Genomic DNA, 18,589 nt, shown 5'->3' on the forward strand with positions numbered 1-18,589 from the left:
ACTCTGAATGCCCCAGCTCAGAGTGCAGGAGCTTCTTCCCCCCATAGTGACCTTCCTATGGCTGGGCCCACCCAAAATGGCAGCCCACAGCACAGGCAGCACCGCCCCCAGCCCTGCCTTGCAGAAGCCCGCCAGTCCAGGGCCCTGGGATGGGCGGGGGGTGGGGTGGGGTGGGGTGGGGTGGGGGTGGGGGGTGGGGGGGGGGCAAAAGGGCCTAGCAAGGACCTCACAGAAGTCTGAGAGAAGGAGCAGGTAGCAGTAGGGCAGGGGTTGACCAGGCCCAGCCCCCTTCCACGTGGCCTGGCCGCACCAGTCCCACCAGTACACCCACAGGAACTGGCACGCCCACAAATATAAACAGGCTGATGATCGGAAACCATTTCCACAGACATGTGGAAACACACGCTCCCACGTACACACGGACTTCCCCTTCCAGTCCTCAAAGGGGCTCCAACGACAGCCTGATGACGGCCTGCCGCGGGTTGTGAAAGACGTCTCCTTAGACAGACAGCTCGCTGTACCCAGCTTCTGCAGGCAGGGGTCTGGAGGATGGGACGGCCCTGGGAGCCCCAAAGTGCTCTGGGCCAGAGCCAGTTGGGCCCCCCACCAACCCTCAAATCCCTCAGAAGCAAAGGAAGACTCTGTGGCCAGCAGGGTACAGGAAGGGGCAACAGGAAGGAAACAGTCTCAGAGCTGCCTTCGCTGAAGGGTATGTGCTGGGGCTGTGAGGCCTCTGGTGGCAGGAGTGGGGGAGGACAGGCACCAGACCACATCCCTTGGTCCCTGCCCCATTCCCCCCTATAGATACTTCCTCTTATCTACTTCCTCCCACAGGGCAGCTGGGAGAGAAGCCCAGAGCCCCCTGGCCTGATCCCTGGTCCCTAGGGTCCCCACCCCAGGCCTCCCTCCACCAGCTGGAGCCCAGCTGCCAATCCTGGCTGTAACGGACACCCACAGCCCCTTCCCCGGCTGGCAGTATAGGCAGGGCCTCCCAGGCCCACCCCCTCTGGGAGGACAGATAGTTCTGGCTATGTCTCCTAGCAGGCCTCTGGGGAGGTGAGGAGGGGGCCACAGTTCCCAGGTGGCCTTGCTGCACTGGGCCAGGCCTGGCATGAGTGACAAGAACTGTGCTCCTTACAAACTGAGCAAATACTGCACCAGAGTCATCCTTTCCCTCAGCCTCTACCGGTATGGGTTCTGCCAGGCCCTGTGCCTTAGCTCCGAGGCAGATACTGTCACCCCATTCCAGAGATGCGAAAACTGGACTCAGAAAGTGACTTGCCCAAGGCCACATAGCTAGAAAGGGGGACTGAAGCCTACACTCAAGCGTTTCATTATCACCCTCCCTGCGAGCCTATTTCCCCTTTGGGCATCGCTCACAGATACTGGGCTCCTGCTCGGTCCCCAAGCCAGGAAGCCAATCAGAGGAGGGGCACAGACTCAAGCCTTGTTCTCAAGCAGCTCTTGAAAATATATAACAAAACACAACTCTCAGGCTGCAGTGGAGGTGCTGTAGGTGCCCAGAGGCAGTAACTATCTGCCTAGGGTGAGGTCCAAAAGTGCCTTCCACAGAGAGGGCAGTCCAGCTAAACCCTGAGAATGAATAGGAGTTGGCCAGGCAGAAAAGAGGAAAAAAAGACACTCCATGTAGAGAGGGACCAGCATGAAGAGGCTGAGGCCAGGAGTACAGGGTAGGAAGTTAAGAACTGTCCACTCATTAGCTGAGTGCTACCAGGCAAATTCACTTCCCTGTCTGAGCCTCAGTCTCCCCCTCTGTAAAGCAGAGGTTAAAACTAAATGTTCAACCCTCGGAAGGCTGTTGCAAATAAAGCGGGCCACAGAGACAAAGGGATGTTGTAAACAGGACTTCTCCCTTGATAAGATGGGCAGTCTTCCTGCTGCAGAGTTCCCTTGGGCAGTCCGAAGGGACACAGCCCAGCCACGTGGTTCCAGGACCTGGGAGGGTGGGCTAGCTTACCCTGGCCAGTCCAAGGGAAGTTCCCCCCCAACACCTGAGGCTTCCAAGGCTCCCCGAAGTCCACAGTCACATCCTGCTTGTGCTCCGGCCAGGGTAGCATGAGGGATCCGGGATGGATCAGGGTTTCATAAACAGGAAGAGAGGAGGGGAGGGGGGAAATGCTCAGCTCTCAAAATAGACCTGCAGGCGCTTCAAAGGGGTCCAGCTCCGGAGATAGCCGGGGGAGGGGGCCTGGGATGCCTGGTCCACTGTCATGGAGGGAGGGAGGGTGAGTGGAGCCCCAGTGTGCCTGAGGGCACCAGGTGCGCAAGGGCGCGGAAGGGATCTGGGAGCTCTTGCCCTAGGCTGCTGTCTATACTATGGCTGCGAAAACCCAATCCCCCTTTCTGCCTAAAATAAATAAAATAAACACACATTACACCAAACTTGGGGGGCCTGGCTGGCTCAGTTGGTGCAGCGGGCAACTCTTGATCTCGGGGTTGTGAGTGAGAGCCCCACACTGGGTGTAGAGATTACTTAAAAATAAAATCTTTAAGGAAAAAAACAATCACACCAAACTTTGTGGGATTAATTTATGCCATGTCACATTCCCTCCTCCAGGTGGCCCTGAGGGGTGGACCCTATTCTTCTCTTACAGAAAAAGCACCTGACCCTCAGAAGGGCAAATCACTTGCCCAAGTTCTGCAGCAAACAAGAAAGAGGGGCAGGATTCTGACTTCAGAACACCTGACTCCCAAGTGCCTCTTCTTGTCTCCTCTCTGCCTGGAAGGCCCAATTCTCTCTGGAGCTGCCGAATCCTGCTTTTCGAGGCCCAGCCAAGTGCCAGTTCTGCAGAGAAGGTGGCCTGGTGCCCTACAGCCCACCGAAACTCTCCTTCCTCTGCCACACACAGCAGTGACCATCCATGTGGTCCATGCTCAGCCCTGAGCGCAGATGCCCCTGGCTGGGCTCCCCAGGACGTGCTCATCTTACCATGTCACCGGGAGAAATGTGGGTACCTGGAAAGTGCCCAAAATGGGGCCTGGCACAGAATGGAGATTCTCTGTGCCTACAGTCATGTTCTTCCCCATCACAGTGCCCACCATACAGCTTTCCTGTCTCCACCCTCTCCCTAAGTCTGCAACCTCCCTGGGGCTGGGGGTATTGACCTCATTTCAGGGTCCCCTAGTGCTGCTGCAAGGTGCACCAAAAGTCTGATGAAGCAAAGGATAAACTGGCCTGCTGCCCCTTCATTCCACTGCACAAAGCGATGAGGTCCTGACCACGGGCTGAGCGCCCCCTGGTGTGTGGAGCCCAGAAGTGGGCAATGGGGATACTGTGAGGTTCTAGGGGCAACAGAAAAGATAGATGAAGCAGATGCCTGGAAATGGTGGAACCTGGGATCACAGGGATCCGATATGCCCCCTCTTCAGCACGCAGCGTTCTCTGGGCTGGGAGAAGTGTGAGCTCTGTGGTCAAGCAAGACCTGACTCCATTGCTCACCAGCTATGTGACCTTGGGCCTCAATTTTCTCATCTGTAAAATGGGGACGGTAACGATTTCTGTATCAGGGGTGTTGTAAAAACTAAACGCAAAGCTCCTGGTATGGGTTAAGCTCTTTCTATCCCTTAAAGTGGCATTCAAAGCTCTCCTTGCCTATCCATCTCCAGCCTTGTCTCTCTTCCCATCCCAGGGTCTTCTGCCAGAGAGCAAGGGTCATAGGCTTGGGATCAAATGTAGGTTACCTGGCGGGGTAAGCTCTCACTCTTTCCCAACAAGTCCCTCTAGCTCCTGAGGTGAGAAGCTGTACTTACCCCCTGCTCCCCCAAAGCTGCAAGCTCTTCTGCAACCCCCAGAACTTAAGCCCCAAGATCTGAACATCCTGGTTCTTCTTTGAACCCCTTTATTTTGTTACTAAGCAACTAGCAAGCGCTACTTTGTGGGAGGAGATTCTCCAGACGTGGGGCCGAGGCAAACCAAGGGACCCAGTCCCCTACCACTTGGTCTGGCCTCTGGTGGCCAAGGTGGCCACAGTAACCATCAGAGGAGGGGGAAGAAGCCTACTGATCTTACCTTGCCCTATCCTGGGAAGCTCAGCTCCCTTATCTTAGGAGGATGAGATAAGACAAACATCAGGACCAGCCCTGAGTCTATTTCAAAGGTCAAGTTTATGGCAGGTGTAGCGCCCAGGCCAACCCAGATGTAGAGGGTGTGGCCACTGGAGGGAACTGAAGCTGAGTGCTCACACTGCTGGTGCTGAAGTCAGTGTGCCAGGCAGTTACTACCTCATCTGTCCTTCCCATCACTCTTGTGAGGTAGATACCATTATCCTCAATTTACAGATTGGAAATTTACACAGGAAATGGAGACTCAGAAGGGAGAAGACCTCTGGCCAAATGGTGAGGGTGGAACCAGGACTTGAACGGTCTGCTCTACTGCCAGAACCCATCCTCTGTCCTGCCCAAGCAACTTCCTAAGCACCCCTACCCCAGCCAGTAGTTCTGGAAACTCACAGCTCCTGAAAACTGAGCACAGAGATGAGAAAGCCCAGCCCAGAAAGCACAAAGGACCCACCCAAGGTCACACAACTGTCACCCAGCCCCTGGTGCTTTTGTCAACACACAAAACCAGGAACAGGGGTTGAAGGGCTAAAGGGAGGTGCCCAGGGAAGCAAAGATAGTAGGGGTGAGGGAACCAGCCTAGGGCTGGGAGATGGGAACCCAGAGAAATGGCCGATGGGCCACAGGCCAGGCACTGGGCCCTGGTTAGACATGAGAGGCCACCAGATTCCCTTCCTTCATGCACCAGCACCATATACCCAGATGATTCCAGGCCTGCATGAAAGCCCAGCTGATCTGAGCCTCTCCCATCACCCCTTCAGCCCTTTCCTTACTTCTGTGAGTGAATAAACCAAGGAAGTGGCCTGAGTAATGAGAAGCCAGAGTTCTAGCCTGGGTTCTGCTCCTGACCCTGTCTGGGCCGCAGTCCCCTCACCTAAGAAATAGGAAGGTTGAGGGGCACCTGGCTGGCTCAGTCGGTAGAGCATGTGACTCTTAATCTTGAAATTGTAAGTTCAAGCCACACGGTGGGTGTGAGATTACTTAAAAAAATAAAGTCTTAAAAAAAAAGAAAGACAGAAATAGGAAGGTTGGAACAAGTGATCTCTGTGCACAGGGTCACCTCGAGGATTCCGTGGGACCAGAGAGGAAGGCTGAGCTGGGCAGGCCTCCCTCCTCCTCCAAAGCCATGCAAATGGTCCCTTGCTCAGGGTGCCTGCCTTGATCCTCACCTTGGACGGCTGCAGTCCAGCTTCTTCCCCCGAGGTCTGTCCATTCTGGAAAAGAAAAGGGAGATAGGGAAACATTACCAGGACTTACCAGTGTGGGACAGAGCGAAAACAGACCCTGCCAGAACCCATGCCCATGGCTGCCCCCAGTAGCTAGGGAGGCCATGTAGGCAGGGGCCCTCTACCTCCATTTTCACTGTAAGGGCATAGGTATCAAAGTGCCCTCCTGGGCCAGTCCCTCACCAGCATTTCCCAATCCTCCCTCCCTGTGCTCTCAGCCTAGCAAACCCCTCATCTTTGAAGACTGAGCTTAAATGTCATCTCCCCCCAGTGAGAAGGAAAGGACGTGTGTGGCTCCCAGCTCTGCCGGAGACAAACTGCGTGATTCTGTACCAAATAACCAACAGCAAGAGGCCTCAGTCCCCTGACCTGTAACATGGGGATAGTCATACCCACCTCCCAGAATTGCTGCAGGGATGTAAGGGGACAAAGTCTGGGAAAGTCCAGCCTGGAGATGGTGGCTACCCTGTCCTTGCCCCACTCTGGGACCCCTTCCCTGTCTTTGCCAGGCAGAATTGCTGCTGCCCCACTGTGCCCCTGCGTCCCTTCACTGTACCATGTGTCACGCTGCAGGGACTATTTACACATAGGCTCGCCCTTTCTAATAAACGGGGAGTCCTGGGAGGACAGAGATTAGGACTTGGTGCTAACAGCTGCTCTCTTCTAAGCCCCTGCCACATGCCAGGCCCTGGGCTCGCTGCCTCACACCTGTGGTACCGTTAAATCCTCATGATCTGGTAGGTAGGCCCCGGCCCCATTTGGCAGAAGAAGAAACTGAGGTTCAGAGGGGCGTATTATGGCACCTAAGGTCTCATAACTGGTAAGTGGGGATTCAAAATCTGGTCTCTGACACCCAGGAGGTGCTCAAAAAAAAAAAAAAAAGGTCTGCTGAAAAGGAGCCCACACCCCAGCGGGGGAACTACCTGTAGAGAGGCAGGCAATGGGCCATTCTCTAGGTAGTCCTGCTTTCTCCATCCCCTAGACTTCGCCCTCAGGGGTACACCAAACCCAGCCCATCCCTTTCCTGTGTGATATGAGGTGAGTAACCAGGCCTTGGGAAGCAGAAAGGAGCTGTCCCCACCCCTCTTGGCAAGCAGAAGTGTGGTGAGGCAGACAGAGGCTCCTACCGGTAGCAAGACCCAGCCTAGGGCAGGTCAGGACTTTGGAGCCAGGGGCTGGGTCCACAGGGCAGCTGTGGCTTTGCTTGGCAGAAGCAGGCACAGCTGTGCTCTGCCCATTACATAATCTCCCTGCTCCTGGAGCAGCTCCTCCCTGCCGCTCCCAGGACATCCTGCCCCCATGAGCCTCTTTAATGCCCCCAGTCCTCCCCAGGGACCACTGTTCTGCAGGCCCCTCCACACACACATACATATACATGCTGTCCTCTCTCAGCGACCTGGGGAGAGGGCTGGGTTGATCAGGGCCAGGGAGGAGGGGTGGGGTGCACGGTACATTTATATATTGAGTTCCATTTCACCCAGCATTCTAGACTCTTGACATAATTCCACAATTATGGAAATGTGGAATCCACAGATGGTCACAACAGCCTACATGCACACCAGCCCCCTGCCTTCCCCATTCCAAACCCCTATCCTTCCTAAAACTCAACTGTGACCCTTGCACTTGAGCAATCAACTCTCTTGGTGATTCACTCCTTATTGAGAACCTTCTATGTACCAGGCCCCAAACCCTTCCATGACTTCTCACTGTCTATAGAATAAAGACCCAGCTTCTTGGCATGACATCCAAGGCCATCATCCCAACTGCTCAACACAGGTGATTAGTATGTGGGTTCTAGAACCTGACCTTCTGAGTTCAAATTCTGGCTTCTACTGCTGCATGACCCTGAGGTTATTTCATTTCTCAGGGCTTCAGTTTCCTCATCTGTGAAATGGGGATAAAAGTAATGTATCTCACTGGGTGGCTATAAGAAGCAAACAAAATAATGCCTATAAATATCTACACCTGACACATAACTGGTTCACAAACAATAGCCATTATTATTACTGGGCCCTCTTCTTGAGCTTAACTGAATGACCTGGGACCTTCAGAAGACCAGCTTGTTTCATATCCCCAAGCTATCTTCATGGTGGCTCCTAATACCAAGAAAACCCTTCCTGTCTTGTCCCTTTGGCAAATTCCTGGTCTTCTTTCAGGACTCACTTCCAATGTCCTCTTCTCTGTTCACAAAGCCTCAAGTCCTTTCCTCCCTCCTCTGGGCCCCACAGTACCGAGCAAGCCATAGGTTAACTCAGGAAGAAGCATAGCTTATCCATCATTACCTCCCTAGCACCCAGCTCAGGGTCCAGAGCATGGTTTGTCAAATGAAAGCTCGGCTCAGTATGAGAGCAAGAAGGCCAGAGCAGGGTCTATTACTCCTATTTTTCAGATGAAGCTCAGAGAGTTAAGGGACTTACATGAGGTCCCTCGGCTAGCATGTGACAGACATGGGGCCAAAACCCAAAGTCACATGGCTGCAAGCCTAAATCCCCAATGAGGGGTGTGATGAGGTCATGGATGTACCCAGAAGTGTGGGCTTACTGAGCAGTATCCTGCATGATTCAAGGAACCCCACAGGCCCTGTTTGGCTGCCTCCAGCCCCAGGGTCTCTGGCCTGGGTGTCATCCTCATGGAACCCCATGCCTGTAACAGCTGATGCACAAGTCTTCTAGAAGGGGATAGGCAGCCCTGGAGAAAGGACTGGGAGTGCAAAGAGACCACAGGTGAGTATCCCCCCCCAGAGCCAGGGTCCTGAGAAGGCAGGGTCCAAGTGCCTCTCTGGCCTTACTACTGCACAGACGGTGGAGAGAACACAGTTCTGCAGCAACGAAGACATACTGCCAGCCAGCTCTGCCAGCCACACACTCTGACCTTGGGTCTGTCATATCACTTCTCTGACCCTCAGTTTTCTCATCTGTATTACGAAGCCAGGTCTGTCTTGTTCACAGCCGCACTGTTGCTTAGCATAGAACTTGTCACGTGACAGTACTCAATAAATATTTGCTGAATGAATGAGTAAATGAATGAAAGGGGACAATGATCTTGACCTTGCAGTATACTAATGAAAGACCTTGTCTAAAGCATCTGGTATAGGAAGGGTTCTCTGACCTCTCCCACTCTCCCTGCTCTTCCTCAGAGAGCACTGCTCATAGGCGTGCTCTAAGGCCCCCAGACCACTGTGCCCCCTCCCCAGAACTCAGAGATGGATTCCAAAAGGCATCCTTCCTTCCCACCCAAGCAGCTCTGCCTTGAGAAGAGGGGCCCAGGGCAGCGTCTGGAGAGGCCGGGCAGCAGATGGACAAAGACAGCACGTGCCCCACAGGCAGGAAGCAGCCCCAGGAGCTGGGTTCAGAGCCCAGCACTGGCAGCCCTGCACGCTGCTGGAGGCTGGGGGCCAGGTGCCAGGGCTGGCTGGCACCACCAGCCCTCTGAAAAGGCTGGACAGAGGCCCTGCGGGACATGGAGAGTCTGCCAACATCCGGAGCCTCTTCTGGAGTACCTTCCACCTGGGCCAGTGTGATCCCAGCCCTTCCCCAACTTTGCCACCCCCACCTCCACCCCCACCCAAAAAAACTTGGTGGAAGACAGTGAGAGATCTGGGTTCCCAGTCTGTCTCTGCATTAATTCACAGGCAAGTTCTTCTCCGAGTTTAGCTGTTCCATATGAAAACGGGGGTAATAATCCCTTTTTTTTTTTTTTTTTTTTTTAAGAGGCTCTTCACCTAACACGAGGCTTGAACTCACAACCCTGAGATCAAGAGTCGCATGCTCTACTGACTGAGCCAGCCAGGCCCGGCAATAATCCCTACTTTGAGAAGTTGTTTCAAGAATTATTTTATTTTAATGAGGTGACATAAGTGAAGCAGGGTAGGTGGCATACACGGAAGCTCTGTGCACAGCAGGGCTGGGCCTAAACACAAGGTTACTGCTTTCAGCGGGGCCAGGGAAGGCCCAGGCAGAATCCTCACCCACACTTCCACCTGGGCCAGGCCCTGCCTCCCAGCAGCCCATTTTCGGCAGCGTCATGGGGAGGACAGGGCAGTCTAGATCCCAAGCCTCGGCCAAATGCCCCCACCGGCCCCTTGCCTGCCTCATTCCTGGCCGGGAGCTGGTGGCAGCGTCTGTACCTGTAGGTCAGGCTACTATATCGCTTACATGTCACCTGGCTAAGAACAGCGAGGCCCTGTTCTCCAGTGAGAACAGTCCAACCGGTGCCCTGGCTGCCCCATGGCTCCTATTACCCAAACAATAACACCCAGTCGCCTGGCACTTCTATGGAGTGGGGGAGGGGGAGAAGAGGCAGCAGCGCCCAGGGCTCTGCACCTCTCAGGCCCAGGAAGCATGAAGCTAGAACCCAGCCCTGGCCACTGGAGGAACAGAGGTGCAGAGAAGCTAAGGACCGACTGAGGGTCACACAGTCTTCCCAAGGTGAAACTCTGAGAAATCATGACCCCCCCCCCACCCCCCAATCCTAGGAAGCAAACCAGGCTTCGCCTCTCACAGAGCTCAGGTACAGTAGTACTCAAAACTGAGTTGAGTTTCCTGTTTAATCCTGGTTAAGCTGGCCCCTGCCCCAGGATTCCCCAAAGGGAAGCAGGAAGTAGTGCCCTGCGCTGGGAATCAAGCTCCTGGGTGTCTGTCTTCCTACTAGTATAACCCAAGGTAAGTCCTTGGGTTAAGTCCTTCCCAGCCTACCTTCCTCTAGGGAGGCCTAAGTCTCAGGGGCATGCCAGGGCAAAGGAATCCACCTCGGAGCGCCCCCCCCAACCTGGCCCTTATACCCCAGGGCTGCAGGGGGGGGGGGTACTGCAGAGGGCAGTTTTCCTCACCTCAGAGGGTGAGTCAGCGAGAGAACCTCCGAGAGTCGTGCAGGGCCTGTAAAAACCCCATGGCAGGGATCCCAGAGCAATTTACTCCAAATTGCACCTTCAGGTTGGTTACCTAATCCTGCCGCGCCCACCCTCCAATAGCCAGTGTCAGCCATGACCGTCCCTTTAAAGGGGTAGCACACCTGGGGTGCTGGGGACCTGGGGTCCTCAGTCTGATCACAACCTGTGGCCCTGAGAGGCAGGGTACCTGGTGGTTGCCCCAGGTAAGAGAAGGCAGAGGAGTGGAGCTAGGCAGGGGCTAGGGACCAAAGCCAGGAGAAAATCACCTTGGCTCCTGGGCTCACTGAGGTCTTCACACCCTCCCAGTATACCCCCCACATCCCCTCTGGAAAAGGAGTGTCGCCTGCCTCCTTCCCAGCATGAGGCTGAGGGGAAAGTTTTCTCAATCTGCTGGTTCAGGGTCTTGACCTTGACCCTGAGGGTCAATGGGCACAGGAAGCACTGGCCTTCTGCATCCCAGGGCCTGGCACCACAGAATCCTCAGAGGAGGGCAGGAGCTGCTTCTGGTAGAGGTTAGGTGATAGAGGCCAAATGCCCCAGGGGCCCAGCCCTTCCTAAGCAAGGGCTCCCAAGAAAGGAGGCAGGCACTGAGGTCCTCCCTGACTCCAGGAATAATCTTCACAAGGTCTAAGGGGTTTTCCCCACTCTCTTCACAGCCTGGGGTAGGGGATACAGGTGTCCTCTGGCCCTAGCCTCGGGGCAAAGAAAACCAAGTTTCAGCCCTAGACGGGCGGTGTCACCCCACATTCCACAACTGCCAAGGGTCAAGAGGGGTAATCCTGCCAGGGTCAGCAGCGGAGACGCGGGAGCTCTTGGGGTAGGACACTGGGAGACGTCAAGGAGAAGTGGGGTTCCCATGACCCTCTTCTCTTGGAGAATCCCAGACATCTGGCACCTCAGCCCTGCCCATCTGCTCTGATAGTGGAAGCTCCGACAGTTCCCGGTACGGGTCCTAGGTGTGTGGGGTGAGGTGGGCAGATCTCACGGCCCCGCGGGATCTTCTCTCCAGGCTAAAGGGGTCCTGGGCGCTTGGAGGAACTGTCCCTCGCACACACACACGCGCGCACACACACACACACACACACACACACACACACACAGACACGCGCGCGCGCGATATGCAGGGGGCGGGTGGAGCCGAAGAGAAGGCAAGTGATCGGAGTGCACTCGCGCCCTCGCGGGCGCCCGCCAGGCTGCAGCGGCTCCGCAAGCCGCCCCGCCCCTGTGGGGACCCAGGCTCGCCGGCCGCCCGCCGGCGCCCATCCTCCGCCCCGCTCACTCACCTCCGGGTCCAGCGGCACCAGCTCCATGAGCGGCCAGGGCTCCTTGAGCTGGGCGAGCGGCATCGCGCCGCCGCCGGGCCGCCCGCGCTCCTCCCGCGGCCCGGGCCGCACCGCCTCCCGGGTCCCAGGGTCCCTGGCTCTGCGCCCTCGCGCCCCCCGCCCCCCAGCGAGACCCTCACGCTCGGGCAGGGCCGCCCGCCGCCGCTGCCGCCGCGGCACTCGCACTCCGGCTCCCTCCGTCACCCGGCACCGCCGCGCCCATTGGCTACCTGCGCGAGGGGCGGGGCCGCCGAAGCCCCGCCCCAGCCCCCGCGGCGCGGCTTTCCCGGAGCGGACCCCCGCCCCCGGCGCGCGGGAGCGTTGGCCCCGCCTCTACCGCGAGCCCCTGGCCGGTGCTCTGCTACGCCTTAGAAGAGGCCTTCCTGACTCCTCCCTCCCAAACCTTGTCCTTCCTTACGGACCACGCCAGGGTCATCTGTTTCCCCTCATCTGTTAGTTTGGGATCACGCCCCAGATATTCCTTCTCCCTCCTGAGGGAGAGAAACCCCCTGTTCCCCTAGCCCTCATCCACCCCCCCCCCCCCACGCACTCATTCACACACAATGTCCCCGGGCCTGACCCAGGCAGAGGCTTGAAAAGAGCCCGGGCCCCACTCTCCTCAGGCCCTCACCTCATGAGGCCCTAGAGATCCCCCTACACGGAAGCCAACACTGGATGCCCTGGGGATCTTAGCGCCCCAGCTCCAGGTAGGTTCCTATTCTTCTGTTGCCACCATCAGTACCCACAGCCTCCCCGGGGTGATTTCTTAATACGCATTTTTTGTAATCAGTGCTTGAGGGGGCCTCTTTCAAGCCATGTCTCCCCAGAATCTCTCCAGCTTCAGGCCCAGATCCCCGTTGATTTGTGTTTGTGCCCACTCTGAGGAGGGCAGGGACCAGACTCCCAGGGTTGACAGACACTTGGGCTGCACCTGGAGTAAAAGGCCAGGGAGAAGGATTCCTCTTGGAGAGATTCAGCCTCCACCTAAAGAGCTGTTAGGGGTCCAGGTGTGGTGAGATTTATTCACAGGTGGGGCCGTGGAGGGATGGGCTTGCAGGTTTCATGGGTGGGGAAGAATGGCCAGTTCTTTGCAAAACTCTTCTAAGGCAGGGGGATGGAAATGATTGTTTATCCAAAACCTGTGAACCAGCTCTATCGACCTGTGATTTCTTTGAATTGTCACCACCACCTAGTTTACAAACCATAAAACAGCCTCCCAAAGATGAGGTGATTTACCCAAGGTCACACCACTGGTCAAGAACAGATTAGGCAGGGGCGCCTGGGTGGCTCGGTCGGTTGAGCGTCTGACTTCGGCTCAGGTCATGATCTCACGGTCAGTGAGTTCGAGCCCCGCGTCAGGCTCTGTGCTGACCGCTCAGAGCCTGGAGCCTGTTTCGGATTCTGTGTCTCCCTCTCTCTCTGCCCCTCCCCTGTTCATGCTCTGTCTCTCTCTGTCTCAAAAATAAATAAACGTTAAAAAAAATTTTTTTTAAATAAAAAAAAGAACAGATTAGGCAGATTAGGAATTTTTTCCTTTTTTTGAAAGAGAGAGAGAGAGAGAGAGAGGGAGAGAGAATAGCAAGCAGGCTCCGAGCTCTGTGCTGAGTCCGAGATGGGGCTCGATCCCATGACCGAGAGATCATGACCTGAGCCCAAATCAAGAGTTTGACGCTTAACCAACTGAGCCACCCAGGCACCTCTACACTCTGGCATTTTTAAAGTCCTGATCTGTTCTTGGGGTGCTGGGTGGCTCAGTTGGTTAAGCGTCCAACTCGATTTTGGCTCAGGTCCTGATCTCTGGGTTGGTGAGATGGAGCCCCAAGTCAGGCTCTCGCTGGCAGTGAGGGGTGTCTCCCCCTCTGTCTGCCCCTACCCCGTGGTCGCTTGCTCTCTCTAAAATAAATAAACTTAAAAAAAAATCAAAGTGTATGAGGATTTCTCCTAAATCCAGATGTTCCCCTTATTCCATGACTTTCCCAGGGTAGCAAGTTAATTGAGTTTTCAGTGGAAAAGACTATGGAACCCAACAAATTTGTTTTGAAGTAGCCCCACACCCAACATGGGGCTCGCACTCATGACCCGGAGATCAAGGCTCACATGTTCTACAGACTGAGCCAGCCAGTTGCTCCAGAACCCAACAGATCTTGATTTGAATCCTAGCCCTATCACCTGCTTAACATTGGGAAACCAACTCACTTTATGTCTCTAAACCACAGTTTCCTTATCTGTGAAAGAATTATAATGCAAATCTTTCAGGTATATGCTGAGGACTACATTCATTTTAATTCAATAAATATGTATGGCCATACATTACATGCCAGGCCCTCTTCCTGAGCATATATTGTATACCAGGACTGCTTCTAGATGCTGAGGATATAGCAATGAACAAAACAAAGTCCCCGTTCTCGTGGATTTTACATTCAGTCTGGTGTGATTAAATAGATTATCACAGCTAACATGAACCTCTTACTATGGACCAGGCACTGTTCTAAGCACTTTACCTGTCTAAACTCATTTATTTAAAAAAAAATTTTTTTTTAACATTTTATTTATTTTTGAGACAGGGAGAGACAGAGCATGAACAGGGGAGGGTCAGAGAGAGGGAGACACAGAATCTGAAACAGGCTCCAGGCTCTGAGCTGGCAGCACAGAGCCCGACGCGGGGGTCGAACTCACGGACCGTGAGATCATGACCTGAGCCGAAGTCGGACGCTTAACCGACTGAGCCACCTAGGCGCCCCCTGTCTAAACTCATTTAATCCTCACAACAACATTATGAGGTAGGTGCTGTTACTGTCTCCAGTGTACAGATGAGGAAACTGAGGACAGAAGTTAAGCATCTCAGACCCGGAGAAGGGGTCTCTCTGAGGTTGCATAGCTAGAAAATGGCAGAGCTGAGAGACAACTCTGGCAGCGTGGGCCCAGACTTTGTTCTCTTGTTCACTCACTCTCCACCTCCCCGATGAGAAAAGGCTGGGGCTAAACCAGAGGCAGCTTGGACCAGGGAATGGCAGCCATTATTAACATCGGTGTAGGTGTCAGTTCAGTTGCCTGGAACCAGTTTGCAATGCCCCAGGACCTGCTGCTCTGGGCTAACATTGTAAAATGTGGACTTACCTAGACTAAAAAATTGTTGCTGTTTATCTGAAATTCAAATTTAACTAAGCGTCCCGTATTTTGATTTGCTACAGCTAGTAGTCCTACTCAGGGTAGAGAACAGATGACACACAGGTGCCAAATATCTGACCGCAAGCCGGGAAGAGACACTGAGACCCAGAGCATTAGGGCAAAAGACTGGGTGAGGGAGATGGAGTAGATGGGCGGGGTAGAGGAGGTGAGGGGAAATCAGGAGTCATTTTGTCTTCTGTCTGCCCCTTTCCCGGGACCCCTGGCCCTCTTCCTTTCCCTTCTTATAGGAAAGGATTCCCTATCAAGTGCATCATCTCCACTTGAGGACTGAGTAGTGATCGTGCTTTTCTGTGAATAAGTTTCACTTCCTGTGTCCCTCTCCCAAGGGTATTGGAAAGGCAGTGGTGGGTCATTCTGGAAAAGGGAAGCCCGGAAGACACCCGGGCCCTGCCTGGGCAGCTTGGGCAGGTCGGCTTGCCTATCTACGTTCTAGTGAAGCAGTCACTCAGCACAGAGCTATGGAGATCTAACCAGCACCTACAAGGCGGTGATCCTGCCACAGCCTCGGCTCACAGTTGTCACTGTTTCCCTCTAGACTCCAACCACACTGACTTTCCTTCAGTTCTCTTGCCACAGGGCCTTGGAACATGCTGCTCCTTGCTCTTCTTCAGACCAGCTTGTCTCCACAATCGCTTCCTCCAGGACATCTTCCTTTAGCTTCCTGTTACACACACTCATAGCAATGGATACTTCTCAAGGTTGTACCTTTACAGGTGTTTTTGTGATTATTTGCTTAGCACTTGGCTCTTTGGTTAGTAAGCTCTGAGAGGGCAGGAGTCACGTTTTCTTGGTTCTTCATGGTCTTCCTGGCACCTGGCACACTATGTGGCACATAGTAGGTACTCTGAGAGGCTAAGTGATACTCTGGAATCATCTAGGTATGAAACGGTAAATGCAGGACTCAGACCCAGGCAATGCAACCCCATGCTCTGAAATGCTGCACTCTGAGTAGTGGATAAATGCTAGCTATTATTAATAATAATAATAATAATGGGGTTAGAACAGGCTGTTCTGGGCGGTCACTTGAGGTGTTTGTTAAATGAATGACTCATGAGAGGGCTTTGCTGGACACAAGTGAGGTTATTATTCTGTATCCTGTTGAAGAGATTTTTCTGGCATGGAGCAGGGGGGTGAACTACAGGGGCTGAGGACTGGGTTTTGGGTCTTTCGAATGCACCCTTGCACATATAGCATGTGTTTGCTCCAATGTTCAAGAGCAGAGCACAGGGCAATGCCGCAGGAGGACAGTCTGTCCATATTCTTTCTTAGCCTTTCAGTAGAGGAGGGTCTTGGCATACGTGTCTCCTGGCAGCAGGTGGAACACAATGAGAGGGATAATCATAATGGTAGTTGTCTTTAACAAGTGATTACAAAAGGCCAGAGCTTGGCTAAGAATTTAAATAATAATCACCAGCCATGAGGGCTTATTGAGAGAGTACAGTATGGCCTGCCTGGAGCTGTTTTATGGACGAGAGCTCACGCAGTCATCCCAACACCACCGAGAGATAGAAATTATTATCCCTATTTTCCAGATGAGAAAACTGAGACTCACAGAGGGACAGGATTGCCGGTGGTCAGATAGCTGGTAAGTATGGCAGCGGGTCTGGGAACCCAGTGCTCAGACTCAAAGCCAGTGCTCTTGATCATTTCACTACACTGTAAGCCCAGAAAGGGGCCCAGGGGTGGACGGGGCACAGGCAGTGGGTAGTGGAGAACAGGTGAGGGGGTGGAGTCTCTAGTCTCCCTCATCCAGGTCTGGGGGACGGGGGTGGCATCACTCCCCTGCTTGAAACGCTCCTGTGGCTCCCCAATCACATTTTGAACAAAACCCAAAGATTGCTGGGCCCCCCAGGACCCAGCCCCCTGCTCCCTCGGGCATCTCCTCTCCTACCATTTGCTCACTGCCTTCCTGCCACCAGGCATCCTGACTGCTCACTGACATGCCAGGTAGCTCCCATCTCAGGCTTTTGTTCCTGCCATCCCCTCCACATGGAATGTTCTTTTTCCAGCTCTCAGAGTTCGCTCCCTCACTACACTCACACCTCCGCTCAAATGTCACCTCTCCAGAGAGAACTGGCCCTATCTACACTAGCTCCCCATCAGTGGCATCACCTATGCTATCCTTGCTTAATGGCATGCCTCTACCAACAATCATATTGCCTATTACCTGTGTTATTGTTTCTCCCAGTAGAATAAAGCTCCATGAGGCAGGACTTGTCTGCGTTGTCTACTGCTGTATCCCTGGATACATCTGGCATATTGCAAGCCCTCAAAATATACTTTTGCATGGAGCCACACCAACCTGGGCTCTAATCCCAGCTCTCCCACCTCCTAGCTATGTAACTCTGAGCATTTAGTTAACCCCTATAGCCTCAGTTTCCGCATCTGTAAAAGGGGTGGCTGTGAGTATTAAGTTACATCGGGCAATAAAGATCTGTGTGGTGCTTGGCACAGGAAGGTGCTCAATAGAAATTAGCCCATCTCTCTTGCCCCCTAATTCTTGCCCTGGGCAAAGGAGGGGAGGGCAGGAGACTCGGACGTGGAGGATTCACTGGGGGGACTCTCTGTTGGCGTGAGAAGAGACTTCAGTTTAAAGGAAGTCGCATGACTGTGATCACAAGACTGGTAAAGAATGAGGCTAAAGATGTAGTGGTCAGAAAGGAAGAGGAGGGACAAGCGCCTGCAGATGGGACAGCCCCAGGGCTGCTGGAGAATTGGCCAGTAGTCTCCTCCACTGACCTGGAGTCTAGGGGGGATGCAGAAGCTTGTTCCTGTCTGTTAGAGAGTGTGGAAAAGGACTCGGAGGTCGAGGGACAGAAGAGGAAGCAGTGGTCATCAGTAGGTACTTATCGGGCACCAGCTATGTGGCAGGCACTGGGGATACAGCAAAGGAATAGACAGAGAAGGTGTCTGCCCTCTAGGATAGGGGTGGGTGAATTAGGGCCCATGGGCCAAGTCTGACCTACTTTTTTTTGACGTGTTATTATTTATTTTGAGAGAGAGAGCGCGAGCATGCATGCAGGAAGGGCAGAGAGAGAGGAAGAGAGAAAGAATCCCAAGCAGGCTCCGCACTGTCAGCACAGAGCCCGATGCGGGGCTAGAACTCACACACCTTGAGATCATGACCTGAGCCGAAACCAAGAGTCGGGTGCTCAACCAACTCAGCCACGCAGGCGCCCCTGATCTAGTACTTTTGCATGCCCGCGAGCTAAGAATGGTTTTTACATCTTTAAATGATTGAAAAAATTCAAGAGAAGAATATTTCATGACATGTGAGAATTATATGAAATTCAAATTTCAGGATCCACAAATAAAGTTTTATTGGCACACAGCCATGCTCCATTTACGCCATCTAGGCCTGCTTTGCACTACAACAACAGAGTCGAGTGGTTGCAACACAGACCATATGGCTTGGAAAGCCTAAAATGTTTACTAGCTGGCTCTTTAGGAAAAAGGTTTGTCAAGCCCTGCTCTAGGAACTTGCATTCTCTTGGGGGAGACAGTTAAACAAGCAGGTAAGCTAATTTGGGGATGCTTCTGAAGAGAAGAGCCAGCTGGCATAAGCATTTCCTCGTACTCTGCTTTTTCCTCAGCCACCTACCCCCTGAAGGGAAATGCTCCATCCAGCTGGGTTACGTGACAGGCACAGAAGAGCTGGGGTCATTGTGATCAGCTCTCTGCTGCTGGACCAAGAGGAGCGAGCCTTTTCCTAAAAGGAAAAAGTCACGCTCAATGATTTGCGAAGTTCAGCACCCACTGGATCCCCTTCCCCTCGCTCAGATCCTCACTGTAAGAACGACTTCTGCATAACTTCAGAGGAACGTCATCGCCTTTGTCATCAAGGCCTGCCACGGGTCCACCTGCCACCTATGTGCAGTCCTCCCTTT

The 18,589-nt window shown here is 53.8% G+C and overlaps 1 protein-coding gene and 2 long non-coding RNA genes across 5 annotated transcripts in view; 2 read left to right on the forward strand and 1 right to left on the reverse strand.

Moving 5' to 3' along the window:
* The window catches only part of RPS6KA1 (ribosomal protein S6 kinase A1), a 52,949-nt gene that overhangs the window by 26,865 nt on the left and 7,495 nt on the right, over positions 1–18,589 (reverse strand). The window contains exons 1-2 of one of the 3 annotated variants that reach the window (XM_053898779.1): positions 11,475–11,712; positions 5,247–5,291 (exon numbers count right to left, since the gene is read on the reverse strand). In XM_053898779.1, coding sequence (XP_053754754.1) covers positions 5,247–5,291; positions 11,475–11,537 — 108 coding nt within the window. In that variant the 5' untranslated portion in view covers positions 11,538–11,712. Of the gene's footprint in view, positions 1–5,246; positions 5,292–11,474; positions 11,713–18,589 lie in introns of those variants that run through there. The other 2 variants (XM_053898780.1, XM_053898781.1) reach the window with 2 other exon arrangements.
* Positions 419–3,563, forward strand: LOC109256783 (uncharacterized). Its single transcript, XR_002075775.2, has 2 exons — positions 419–709; positions 2,579–3,563. It is a non-coding gene; the product is annotated as an uncharacterized LOC109256783 (long non-coding RNA).
* LOC109256784 (uncharacterized) lies at positions 12,052–18,191 on the forward strand. Its single transcript, XR_002075776.2, has 3 exons — positions 12,052–12,220; positions 15,279–15,400; positions 16,235–18,191. It is a non-coding gene; the product is annotated as an uncharacterized LOC109256784 (long non-coding RNA).

The sequence above is a fragment of the Panthera pardus genome, unplaced genomic scaffold (genome assembly GCF_024362965.1).
Source record: "Panthera pardus isolate Hobbes unplaced genomic scaffold, ASM2436296v1 HiC_scaffold_11, whole genome shotgun sequence".
NCBI classification, from domain to species: Eukaryota; Metazoa; Chordata; class Mammalia; order Carnivora; family Felidae; genus Panthera; species Panthera pardus.